Source organism: Lissotriton vulgaris, chromosome 3_1, assembly GCF_964263255.1.
Source record: "Lissotriton vulgaris chromosome 3_1, aLisVul1.2, whole genome shotgun sequence".
NCBI lineage: Eukaryota > Metazoa > Chordata > Amphibia > Caudata > Salamandridae > Lissotriton > Lissotriton vulgaris.
The window spans coordinates 709,922,777-709,936,833 of NC_141689.1; the positions used below are offsets into that span (position 1 = coordinate 709,922,777).

Below are 14,057 nucleotides of genomic sequence, written 5' to 3' on the forward strand. Positions count from 1 at the left end.
TTTGAGACCTCACCCGATCTGGGCGCTGTTTACCTGGGGATTTTGGGGTGGGGAGTGGAGCACAAGGTATTGAGCCAGATGCACCTTAAGGCACATTAGGTCGATTAGCCAGGCCAGGACCAGTCGAAGCAGAGATAGATTCCTGCGTTTTTAAAGGGGCCAGATCGTGTGTAGCGTTATCAAGGCGAATGTTATCGGCTGGATTTAAGCCTTTAGTTGCCGACTTATTTGTACCTGGAACCACTTTAGTGGCAGGGTTGCCCATTGTGGTGGCTGACCGTACTCCACCTAAGCCTTTGTTATTTATCAATGAAACTAGTTTATCAATCCTACTGGACAAGGTTTTAAAATGAGAGTTGACAAGCTGTTCCATGTGGACCTGAAGATCGATTAGTAAATGAGTAGCCCAGACGGGAGGACCTATGGTGGGGAAAGGAGGGCCAAGGTCGGACTGTAGAGGGTCAGGTGTAGATACTACTCTCTTAGCTAATTTTTTAGCAGGTTTTGACTTCTCTCTTCTACCACGGGGTTTGTGAGCCGTTATGCCTGCCGGAAGGGGGGAGAGGGCGATACAACCTCTATAGAGACATTCACGTCAGGCACAATCTGAGCACATGGTAGCTCAGCAAAAGAGGGCATGAAAAATGACGTAGATTCAGGGAGGTTAACTGTGGCTACGGAGAAATCCCCCGTAGACAGGGGGGGGGGGCATAGCAGGGGTAAGTGAGAGTCGCCTTTCAGTATTCTCTATAGTCGTTGCCACCACCCCTATTGTTTTTTGGAGCATTTTGTCGATAGCTGTTAGGCTCGGCAGTGGTTGGGTCATTGCCGCTTTTTGCCTAGTCATGGGGTGAGAAATTATAGGGTTAGGTTTACCCATACTGCTCAACGTAGGTACTTAAACAATTGTATTCTCCAATATTTACAATTTTAAGAAGCAAATTAAATTTGAAAAGTTAAGAACAAACAATAAAAGAAAATTCAAAGTAGGGCCCAACAGCAAAAACCGTCTAGTAGAGACAAGACACTATCGGGCCAAGCTTTGACTGATTAAAAAGATTGTAGTAGTTACCACATCAATAAAGGTTTCAAGCTTCAAGCAGTCACTTCCAGGGGGGCTTGGTGGGGTGGCCCATCCCAGCCTCCTTCAGCCCCTGACGGCCATAGACGGCCATTTGCCCAGGCTTAGCCTGGCGTCGCCCGCGGGCGTCCCGCGGGACGGGCGGCGTTCCAGGCGCAAGCTGTGTCCTCACCGGTGGACCCTGGGGCACCTGGGAATTGTAGTTCCTAGCCTTTGCCCTCACTGCGGTGGATGAGGAAGCTGTGTACCCCCGCAGCCGTTTCCCTCACTGCGGGAGCTTTCCTGCGTGCAAAGTTCGGCGTGCTGCCCCCCTGTGTAATCAGCGGCACCTCCCACAGAGCACTGACAGCACCATGTCCAACACACCCCTAGGGCACAGAGTACTCATCAGCTCCGGGACTTAACCAGCTAGGGCCAGCCTCTAAGCACAGCACAGCCGCTCCTCTGCCCCACCGAGGCCCCACAACATACCACTCCTCAAGCCAGATGCGCTGCAGGGTGTAAGCAGTCCCGCAGGTTGAGACCACGGTGATAATCCGTTGCAAAGGCGGGCACACAAGTAACTCTCCACAGTGTAAACAACTCAAAGGGCACCAGGCTACAGGTCCTCTTCTCAGCGCCACTCTGCACACGTGGTCGCCACAGACAGTGCACCCGTAACGGCGGCTCGACCCAGCTAGGGTGACCAACTGGCATTGGTGCAAATTCAGGACGGTGAGTGTAAAAATTCAGGACAAAGGGTCAAAATTCAGGACACAAATTCAGGACAGGAGGTCAAAATTCAGGACAAAACTTCAGGACAATAGGTACGTTTTACAGACACATCAGAGGTCGCGCAATAGTATATAAGTAAGCCCAGCCATTTCCAAACATATTCAACCATTTGCAAACCTATCCATCATGTATCCTTCCATCTATCATTTCACTCATCCATCCCTTCATCCATCCCCTCATCCATCCTTTCACTCATCCTCCATTATCCATCCATCCACCCTTTCACCCTATCCATCTGTACACTTATCCATCCACTCTTCATCCCATCCATCCATTCACTCATCCATTCAGCCATTTACCCTTTCACCAATCCAGCCATCCTTTCACTTACTAATCCTTCCACCCATCCACTCTTTTAGTCATCCATCCATCCATCCTCCCTTTCTCTCTCCATCGACCCTTTCACTTAGCCTTCCTTCCATCCATCCATCCACCCATCCACTCATGAATCCATCCATTGCCCCTATCGCTCATCCATCTATCATTTCACTCCTTCACACATCTATTCATCCATGTGTCCATCTACCCTCCCTTTCACTCACTCATCCATCCTTACACCCACCCTTTCACTCATATGTCCATTCATTCACCCTTGCACTTATCAATCCATCCATCATTTCACTCATCCACCTACCCCCCTCATCCACCCACCCACCATCCACCCACCCACTCATCCATCCTTTCACCCACCCACCATCCAATCCACTGATCCATCCTTTCACCCACCCACCATCAACCCACCCATCCATCCATCCTTTCACCCACCCACTCATCATCCATCCATCCTTTCACCCACCCACTCATCATCCATCCATCCATCCTTTCACCCACCCACTTATCCATCCATCCATCCTTTCACCCACTCTCCATCCATCCTTTCACCCACCCATCATCCATCCATCCATCAGTCCTTCCCCTCATCATCCATCCATCTATCCCCTCATCATCCATCCTTCCCCTCATCATCCATCCATCCTTTTCCCTCATCATCCATTCATCCTTTTCTCTCATCATCCATCCATCCTTCCCCTCATGATCCATCCATCCTTTTCCCTCATCATCCATCCATCCTTCCATCTGTCCTTCCCCTCATCATCCATCCAACCTTCCTTTTCCCTCATCATCCATCCATCCTTCCCCTCATCATTCATCCATCCTTTTCCCTCATCATCCATCCATCCATTAATCTGTCCTTCCCCTCATCATCCATCCTTCCCCTCATCATCCATCCATCCTTTTCCATCCATCCTTTTCCCTCATCATCCATCCATCCTTCCCCTCATCATCCATCCATCCTACCCCTCATCATCCATCCATCCTTTCACCCACCCCCTCATCATCCATCCATTCCCTCATCATCCATCCATCCATCCTTTCACCCACCCCCTCATCATCCATCCATCCACCCTTCCCCTCATCATCCATCCTTTCCCGTCATCCGTCCATCCTTCCCCTCATCTATCCTTCCTTTCATCCATCCTTCCCCTCACCCATCCATCCCATCCATTTATCCTGCCCCTCATCCATCCTTCCCCTCCTTCCATCCATCCATCCTTCTCCTCATCCATCATCCTTCCCCTCACCCATCCATCCATCCCATTTATCCTGCCCCTCATCCATCCATCCTTCCCCTCCATCCATCATCCTTCCCCTCATCCATCCTTCCTTTCATCCATCCTTCCCCTCACCCATCCATCCATCCCATCCATTTATCCTGCCCCTCATCCATCCATCCTTCCCCCTCCATTCATCCATCCATCCTTTCCCTCATCCATTTATCCTTTCCCTCATCCATTTATCCTTCCCCTCATCCATCCATCCTTCCCCTCCATCCATCATCCTTCCCCTCATCCATCTTTCCCCTCATCAATCATCCAGCTACCCTTCCACCATACATCCAGCTATTTACATTTTCTCTCCATCCTTCCCCTCACTCATCAATCCATCTATCCTCTCATTATCCATTTATTCAATCTTTCATTCATCCATTCACCCTTTCACTAATTCATCCAGCCATTCACACATCCCTTCACTTACTTAAACGCCCACCTTTTCATATTAATTTTGAGCTGAGCCCTTTTGAGAAGAGGCCCATCAAGAACTTCACCCTCGCTGCAGGGGCCGTTCCAGGACTGGGACAGAAGCCACCCAGGGCGGAGACAGGATCCACCACAGGGGGGGACAAGAGCCATCACAAGCGGGGGTGGACTGGAGCCACAACATGGGGACAGGAGCCATCACAGACTGTGGGGTGGACTGGAGCCACCACATGGGGGGACAGGAGCAGGAGTCATCACAGGAGAGGGAACGTGATCCACCAGGGTGGGCATGCAGTATTCTAGAATCATCTTGGGCTTCTCGCCCCCTCCTGCACAAGACAACGAGAAGACAGGCTCTCTGTCCAAAATGCCATCCCCCACTGTGATGTACAGTACTTACAGGAGATACTCTAAGAGAACTGATTGAACTCCATACTTTGTTAATCAGTGTGGGTGCGATTGTGCCATTTCTTTATTGTATTACATTATGCATGTTTGAAGATCCGAGGTTTGCTTACAAATTAGTGACAGTGATTAAGCTCGGTGAAGAGAAGCAGGTGCTGCCTCTGTGTAATCAGGGGTGTTATCTGGCCAAGTCTAGGATGTTTGGGGCCCTGGGTAGAAATGGAATGTGTGAGCCCCCCTCTAAATAGCAGATACAAGACGCATTCAGGGCTGTTTGCATGTGAATGCATGCCCCCTGCTCCTGAACCTGCAGCCCCTCCCTCTGTCACCTTCAAGCACCTCTTAACAGCTCATCAAGGGCTGGAGGTGTGAGGGTTGCCACCCCGCTGTGCCTCTACAGTGCTGCTGGTGGTCTGAGCTTTCATACAGCATCAGAGTCAAGAAGGGAGGTGGGGGCAAGCTGTGCCCGGTTAAAATTACGGACAAATGGCGTCCGTTAAAGAATCCTTCACGGACAACGGACAGACAGCCAAAATTACGGACTGTCCGTGAAATTTACGGACGGTTGGTCACCCTAGACCCAGCACTCCGCGCCGTCTCCCCTGGGTGTGCGCGCCCGTCACGGTGCGGGGAAGATAAGCCCGTCAGTCCGGTGCGTGCAGAAGGCATCAACAGCGGCCGGGAAGAGAAGAGCCGCGATCCAGTAGAGCTCCCCAGGCAGGATTACGTTGGGGGAATATGCCGTCGGCCGCACGATCCACTCGCAGCTCACACCGTAGAAAGGATATCTTCTCGGTCGTATATTTCATTAAGTATTTATGGTATCTAATTTTAAGCTCTTTAACATTTTTTATTTGCTCCAGATGTTGAGATCTATCGTATAGATGTAATTTTACAAGTTCTAAAGGCATAGTTTTGTAAATGGGGTCGCTTTTGATGGATTTGGAAAACAAAGTTTTTAAAGGGTTACACGTGCATGCCTGTTGCTTTCCATTTTAAACCATTAGTAATGTGTTTTTCCATTGCACTGTATATTAGAAAGCTTCTTTGGACATATCTATAAACCACGAGTAATTGATTACTTTCAGTCTGGGTGTGCTGTTATAATAGAATATCCTTAACACATAATTTTGTGTTTCTTTTGCATATATCAGTTGAACTTGGAAACTGATCTACTGTGCTCTCTCTTACAGGTGAACAAACTTGGCATAGTTGCAGTGAGTAAGTATGCAGACTTTTAATACTCTGTAAATGGACTTTGGATTCATGGCTGTGGCATTTTATAAAACATCTACTTGGCTAAGGGACATAATGCTTAGGAAATCTGTCCAGTAAAAAAATAATAAAACAATCCACTTGTCTGTTTGGGTGCCAAAGAGTTAGGTGACAAGTTATGGCAGCAGTCTCATTACATCAGAGCTCTGATGACAGCCTCCCTGATTATGCTCATAATGCATCAGGGTTTGAATTATTGGATTTTCCTAAATTTAAGCAAATCTACACAGGAGCTGGAAGTAAATGGGAAGCTGTAGTTAAAGGGCTCGACTGGCCATTGATTCTGTGAACACCCACTTTCTTGCATTTTGAAGGGCATTCACCAACTCCTCTTACTCTAGAAAATGTGGAAAGTGTATACCTCACACTGCAGGAGTAGGACTTTTCCAGTGAAGGGGGCGGGGCGTGGGAGGGTGTTTATAGAAAGAGGTGTAGAAAAAGTGAATTTGCTGTCGTAAAGCAGATTTTTGCATGGGCAAATGTGACCTAACCAGGCCTCGAAAAATCATAAAAATGATTCAAGACCTGTCGGTCTAGTAACTTCAGTAATCTACTCAACCTAACTGTAATGTACTTGACCCCTAACCTGATCTCAAATTGTGTGAACCTAGACAACTATTTTATTTTACAGAGCTGCCTTTTTCTTTATCATCACATTTGAGAGAATCTTCAAATATGTCAGTTCAGCATTTCTGCTGCACAAAACCCCCTCTTTTTTTTTTTTATTAAATAAAATAAACGTATACTTCATGTAAAATAAGAATCAAAATCACATGCTCTCTGACTTGCCTCTTAGTTCACTAATAGCATTGCCATCAGGGGAGGGGCAGGAGTGTTGCTCAGTTCATGTTTAAAAACTTACTTTTAAAAAATATGTTACTAAAGCATGATGTGGTAGTGTACTGTTATTTACAGACAGTAAATTTCCTATTGAAATGGCCCAACACGTTCCCATTAACATGCAGTTTTACTAATAAAACCATATAGTGCATAAACAATAATATGTGAAAATTGGGTTTCTGCAAACATATTTATCATTTGCACATCACCAAGTAAAATGTTTATTATTCGATTTTCATCCTTTTAAAACGATTTATATCACACAGAATTACAAAAAATTGGCTTTCATAACTACTGAAATATTTCGGAATGTTTGTACAGTTCACTTATTAGCTATTTAAATGTTGTATGTTAGAAAAAAGGCTTACACCCTACAGCCTTTCATTTCTCATACTTTGTAATGCACGCCAGAAAGTTCAATTTACAAAATCCTGGAACTCTGTAGTCCGAAAAAGAAATGTAATTGTAAGAAGATGTAAACTGACTTCTAACCTCGGTCTCTATACACCGAGCAAATGTGACATAATAAAAGCAAGTCTTAAACGCATCTTTATTGCTCCTTCACTTTCTGAGTGAACAGAACACCTGTTCTATGTCAGCTCGCCAGAACAGGCTAGTAGACCCTAAATATATCTCGCCCTGATAAAATCTGACTGCCCATAGATAATTAGCAAGTAGATTTGAAGAGGCCTGGTAACATATTTGTAAGGCTCACATTCACCCTCTGGTCTCTTAGCATTGAAACAACAGATGTTTGTTTCTACCCAACTCATTACATAGATCTCAGAAGAATGAAAAGCTGAGTGGGCCCCTTGGGATTCAAACCTGTGACCATGTATATTCGCTCTTGTAAAATGGAATTCACAAAAGTGTGCTAGGAGTATGGTTTCCAGACCTATTTCAAGTAAACTTTTGTGAATTTGTAAAAAATCATACATCTGCAGTTATGCAAAGATATATATGAATGGGTGAAGATTTGTATTTAAGAATTGCACCCCTAACTTATTTTCATGTCGTTCATGATGGGTTTAGAAGGATTCACCCTCAATTTTGCATGTAGATATTGGTCTGAACTACATTATCAGCTCCAGTAACTCATACATCTATAGGAGGGAGTCAGACCTTCTGTGATTCTCTGACAAGTTTCTTTCTTCAGAAAGTAAAACTTACCTTCAATACATTTACCGCTACTTGTTCTCAGAACCAAAACAGTCTTGAGGACAATGCAGTACCCCTAGATAAACCCACTTTTACTGAGTTTGCTTTGGTAGCGGTGGAGCAAGTTATTGAGGCTAAACCCAAACTAAAATCGGGTTCCCCATTGGACCCTCGTCCACCTAATATTTTGCATCTGGTCCCAGAGGTAGTATCGCCTGTTCTTTCCTAAATTGTTAACACCATGTTCAGTTCGGGAATATTACCTAAACAGTGGAAGGCAGTTTACGAACTCCCGCTGCCAAAGAAACCGAACCTGAACGAACAGGATCTAAATAACTATTGTTCTATTTCAAGACTCCCACTTCTTGATGATGCACAATGCGGCTTCCGTAAGGCTTTTAGTATGGAGTCTACCTTGACGTGGCCACAGAAGAGATCAGAGCCGCAGTGGACATGGGAAACCTTGCCGCCCTTGTCCTATTAGACCTCTCTGCGGCTTTTGACACAGTCAATCATGCCGTTTTGATTGCCTGATTACAGAACCTGGGAATTCAAAAGACGGCCATTCATCGTTGAGAGAATTTTTGACACAACACATATATTCGGTCTCTTTCAAAGGTTTCACCTCTTCACCCTTTACGTTGCCTTGTGGAGTCCTTCGGGCTCGTCTATAAGCACTTCGTTGTTCAACCTCCCACTTAGCAGCATTTATTAAATCATTTGGGTTGCCATTGGTTTCGTACGCCGATGTCACCCAGATCGCGGTCTCCTTATCGAACAAAGGCCCCAATATGAGTAATCAGCTGCATGAGTGCAGTAGGTTCTTGAACGGACCAAAATTGCCTAAAACTCAACTCCTCTAAAACGGAAGTCATATTGTTTGCTAATAATCCAACCTTTTTGTCACCCAAACGGTCTGAAGAACCAGGCCCCCTTCTAAACCTGGTTCAGAAGACTAGTCTCAGTCATGCTTGATGACAGTCTGACATACAAAGAGCAGGTAAACAAAGTTTACTCTAGTGCCTTTTTCAGGCAATTTCTTCCTATTGCCATGCTTAAAACAGTTCTCATTGCACTAGTGTTATCCAGGATTGGACACTGCAATGGCCTCTACCACAATTTGCCGGAAAACATTGTTGAATCATTTCAGATTTACATAAATTTGAATGTTGATGAAAGTTTATAGATTTAGATCAGCCTCTTCAGCTATTCAATGTTTGCATTGGCTGCAGGTCCGAAAAAAGGATCATCTTTAAGGGAATCTGTACAGCCTATAAGGCACCTAATGGCCTTGGTCCTGTGCATTTCAAAGACCAGTGCAGATGGCATTTACTGGGCAGGTCGCTACACTCTAGTTTTGCTAAAGATCTGAGAATCCCCAAGTACAGACTGACTATTTGGGGTGGTAGGAGTATCATCCTTTGCACAGCTCAAAACTGGAATCGCATGCCCTTAGAATTAAACATGGCCACCTCCCTTATTATGTTTAGGAAAGGTCTAAAAACCTGGCTGTTCAGGCAAGACTAGTATTCCTGATCTCTTCTATTTCTGTCAAATGTGTGGTGCAGTACCGAGACGCCCCTGGGCAATTGTTTGCTCTTTATTAAAGTATTAATCAATCAAGCACTATACACATCTGCCTCATAGAAACGGCGTCTAAAGTTGTGCAACAGTTTGGCAAAACACTTTTTTCTAGTTGAGGCTTTGTTTTCAAAATGAAATGAACCCATAAAAAACATCACAAATCTAGCTTTCAGACTTTCCCTTTTAATCCAGGAGCATTCTGGGAGCATTATAGGCAATCCTATAAGTGTTAAATATTACGAACGTGTACACGCTTTTGTACTAGAACTTCTGTCAGTAATGCAAACTGAGTTCACAGCTTTCTGCTTTTCCTTGCAGCGCTGGCTCTAAAAGTAGATGCTTTGTATTAATGGAACACGCACGCTCACTCCCTCTCTCTCACTCTCTCTTCAGGCAGTAATTATACACGCACAAAACCATAGAAATTCAACTGTTGTAGTTACCTGAGCTAACTATAACTTACGCCCACTCAGTGCACTTCTTATGACCTCACACATTGCATCACTCATGACAAGGTCAGTGACATCACTCATCACAACACTGATAACATCTCAAATTATATCATCCACACAGCCACTCGCCCAACCAAGCAATCACTTGCACATAGATACACACAGTCATTCTCACACCCAAATAGTCACTCATGCAAGGATACATACAGTCACTCACATAATATATGTTAAAAATTGAAACACAAAAATTAAAATAAATAAATAAATTGAAACACTCAGTAGTACATCAAGTACACTAATTAAACTTTTGTGGTACCTTAGTATATATGTTAAACACTCAGAAACGTTTAGAAAACACTCCTAATCACTAGATGATGTTATAAGTGATGTCATTTGAGATGTCATCCGTGATGTCACTGACCATGTCATGGGTGATGTAATATGTGAGGTCATAAGCAGTGCATTGTGGGGGCGTAAGTTGTAGTTCGCTCAGGTAACTATAACTGTTGAATTTGTTTATAGTTTTCTGTGTGTAAAATCTAAACCGAACTATAACGTCCCTGTAACCTTTGTTTTTTTCAGTGAATTTCTTTTTTTTAAAATTCTGTTTCCTAACTGGTGGATCCACATGGAAGCTTGTAGAAGCATTTAACAATCTACTATTAATAGTTTGCATTCATGTTTTACTTTGTAAAAGCTGCTCAATTTAAAAGCCAAATACTCCATAATTACCATTGTGTCCACACCACTGTTTTGAGTTTCAAAGTGAAGTTGTTTTTGTTCCCCACCCCATATTCTGCAGCACTCTCCACCTATCTTCAGGTCAAAAGTTCACAATACTTTCTGTAAGCAGCATTACAGCTTCAAAAGTAAACTGTTGCAGGTGTGGTTGACTCTTAATTTCAAGCATATTCCTAGCAACATAATTATTTTAATTTATTTTCAAAATCAGTCACAAATGTAGTTACCGTTTTCCTTCCAAATCACTACCTAATATTAATTCCATATACATCTCCACCATCTAATCAAGTATGTTTGTTTTTATTCTACTTGCTGTCCTCCATTTTCATCTTCAAAACTGTCTCATTTTACTGCAGCCTTTTACTCTATTCTACTCCTCCTTCCCTCAAAAATGGTCCTAGTTTAGTGTTTTGAGCATTGCAGATCCCAAACAAAAGCACACATTCAACACATAATAGCAACAGTTTCCCCTTAACCAAAATCATTTATGTAAAACAACATATTTAATATAATAGGCGTATAACTGGCTACATGGGTATCTAAGAGAGTATGGGATTGCCTGTTTAGGTCTGGGAGTAGGTATCTCAGTGTTTTTGATGTTGTGTAAGAGGATGTATAAGAGGCTGTATGGGTCTCTAACTCGGTGTCTGAGTGGCAGTAAGGGTCGCTGAATGAGTTTGATTCTGTGGCTTAGTGAGTGAGTAGGTGTTTGACAGGCTATGTAGGTGTCATAGACGAGATATGGTGTGTCTGTGTGTGAGTGAGAGACTGGGTGTCTCAATGGCTGTGTAATTGTTAATATGGGTATGGGAGTTGTTGTGAGAGTGGTTGTATGAGCGTGAGTCGGTGTGTTGTAGTTTATGGGTGTGAGTAGCTGTGTCAGTGGCTGTATACATGCTCTGGGGTATATGAGTGGGGGTGTGAGTGCTTCTCTCTGTTTCAGTTCCTATGTGGGTTTGTGAGTATTTGTATGGTTTTGTAAGTTGGTGTGCAAGTTTCTATGTGGGTCTGTGAGAGGGTTTGTGAGCGCCAGTGTCGATCTATGGGTATGTGCGTATATGTGAAGCGTAAATGGGTATGTGAGTGGGTGTCTGTGTGGGTCAGTGATTGGGTGTGTGACTGGCTCTGTGAGTGCCTGTGTAGGTCTATGAATGGACCCGTTAGTGCCTTGATGGGTGACTGAGCATGTGAATACCTATGTGGGTCGGTGAGTGGGTGTATGAGTGTGTGGGTAGGTAAGTGGCTATGTGGGTGTCTGAAACTGTTTTTTTAACGCAAAGTGTAGATCTATCACAAGTTCTGTGCTGAGACTCGTGGGGGATTAGCATAGTAGAACCCCCCCCCCCCGATACAATCAATTTTGTACCCAACATAGGTCCCTCTCACACTCCTCTACTACACCCAAGGGGTCTGGGTACCCTCTGCCCTTACCCCTTTGATCACTTTGCATAAACAGTTTCATGCCCCGGGACCGTTCCCTTAAAATGGTGACCACAATCTCCTGATCAGGTTGTGGTTCGCCAACCACTGCATTGCTGGTGGCACGTGACTTTGCGGATGTACGATGGGTCTGCGTCCCTAGATAGATAGATATATATATATATATATATATATATATATATATATATATATATATATATATATATATAATGTATATATATAATATATTTTTAAATTACTCCGCTACTATTGAACTGATTTACAACAAATCACAACAAGCATTGGAAATGCAATAGGTCTCGGATTTATTTGAGTTAGAGCTAATGGCAATGTCTTTTAGCCATGTGTTATGGAGTGTATGCATGTGGTGTGTAGTGGAATTATGTGGGTTGGATTGGAATTGTAGCAATGGTGGCATGCTGCGCTTTAGATGAATATGTCTAAAAGTAAAGTGCACCATATTGCGATTGCTACAATAGTTAATTGTGGATGCGTTAACAATATATGTGTGCACTGATGGCTGGTGGTGTGTGTGCCTGTAGAAATTGTGCACTGCCGGCTGGTGGTGTGTGTGCCCGGTGAAAGCGTGCACTGAGGGCTGGTGTTGTGTGTGCATGGTGAAAGTGTGCACTGATGGCTGGTGGTGTGTGTGTGTTTGGTGAAAGCGTGCACTGACGTCTGGTGGTGTGTGCCTGGTGGAAGCCTGCACTGACGGCTGGTGGTGTTTGTGCCCGGTGAAAGCGTGCACTGATGGCTGGTGGTGTTTGTGCCCGGTGAAAGCGTGCACTGACGGCTGGTGGTGTTTGTGCCCGGTGAAAGCGTGCACTGACGGCTGGTGGTGTGTGTGTGTGGTTGCATGTGTGGTGGGGAGTGTGTGGTGGTGAGTGTGTGGTGTGTGTGTGTGGTGGTGGTGTGTGGTGTGTGTGTGTGTGGTCTTATGTGTGTGTGTGGTGGACTTAGTTCGAGTTTTCTTACCCTGCACACTCACACACTGCCCCTACGCACTCACACAATGTTAACCCTGCACACTCACACACTGCTCACCCTGCACACTCACACACTGTTCACCCCGCACACTCACGCAATGTTCACCCTGCACACTCTGCCCTTTGGCCTGTGTTGTAATCATACAGTAGGTTGTGAGTAGTTGGGCTTGATTGGTTGGGACGTTCCCTCCTTGCTGCTCCCCTCACAGAAGGCCGGCTGCCTCCATGAAGCTCCCAAGACACGTGTTCATCTGTTCTTTGTTTTAGCTCCTGTGTGTCAGTGCACCGTGTAAGCGCACAAGCATACCCTGCTCTCTTTGGAACACTCACTCTGCAAAGTCACTCTCAGTCTGCAGTCACTCTCACTCTGCAGTCACTCTCACTCTGCAGTCACTCTCACTCTGCAGTCACTCTCACTCTGCAGTCACTCTCACTCTGCAGTCACTCTCACTCTGCTGTCACTCTCACTCTGCTGTCACTCTCACTCTGCTGTCACTCTCACTCTGCTGTCACTCTCACTCTGCTGTCACTCTCACTCTGCAGTCATTCTCACTCACAGACGGCTGGTGGTGTGTGTGCCTGGTGAAAGCGTGCAATGACGGCTGGTGTTGTATGTGCTTGGTGAAAGTGTGCACTGATGGCTGGTGGTTTGTGTGTGTTCCTGGTGAAAGCTTGCAGTGACTTCTGGTGTTGTGTGTGCCTGTTGAAAGTGTGCACCGGCCGCTGGTGGTGTGTGGGTGTGTGTGTGTGCCTGGTGAGTGTGTGGTGGTGAGTCTCGGATTTATTTGAGTTAGAGCCAATGGCATTGTAAATGGCAATGTCTTTTAGCCATGTGTTATGGAGTGTATGCATGTGGTGTGTAGTGGAATTAGTGGAATTATGTGGGTTGGATTGGAATTGTAGCAATGGTGGCATGCTGCGCTTTAGATGAATATGTGTAAAAGTAAACACCATATTGCGATTGCTACAATAGTTAATTGTGGATGCGTTACCAATTGATGTGTGCACTGATGGCTGGTGGTGTGCGTTCCTGGTCAAAGCGTGCAGTGACGGCTGGTGTTGTGTGTGCCTGTTGAAAGTGGGCACTGACGGCTGGTGTTGTGTGGGTGTGCCTCGTGAGTGTGTGGTGATGAGTGTGTGTGTGGTGTTGTGTGGTGTGTGTGGTGTGTTGTGTGTGGTCTTATGTATGTAGTGTTGTGTGTGGTGGTGTGTGTGTGTCTGGTGTTGTGTGTGTGTGTGTGTGTGTGGTGTGTGTCTGTGTGGGGTTGTGTGATCCTCTGTG

The 14,057-nt window shown here is 45.1% G+C and overlaps 1 protein-coding gene across 1 annotated transcript in view; it reads left to right on the plus strand.

The window, feature by feature from the left end:
- Positions 1 to 14,057, plus strand: part of WDR36 (WD repeat domain 36) — a 443,575-nt gene that overhangs the window by 31,470 nt on the left and 398,048 nt on the right. The window contains exon 2 of the mRNA XM_086963545.1: positions 5,493 to 5,520. Coding sequence (XP_086819671.1) covers positions 5,493 to 5,520 — 28 coding nt within the window. The remainder of the gene's footprint in view (positions 1 to 5,492; positions 5,521 to 14,057) is intronic.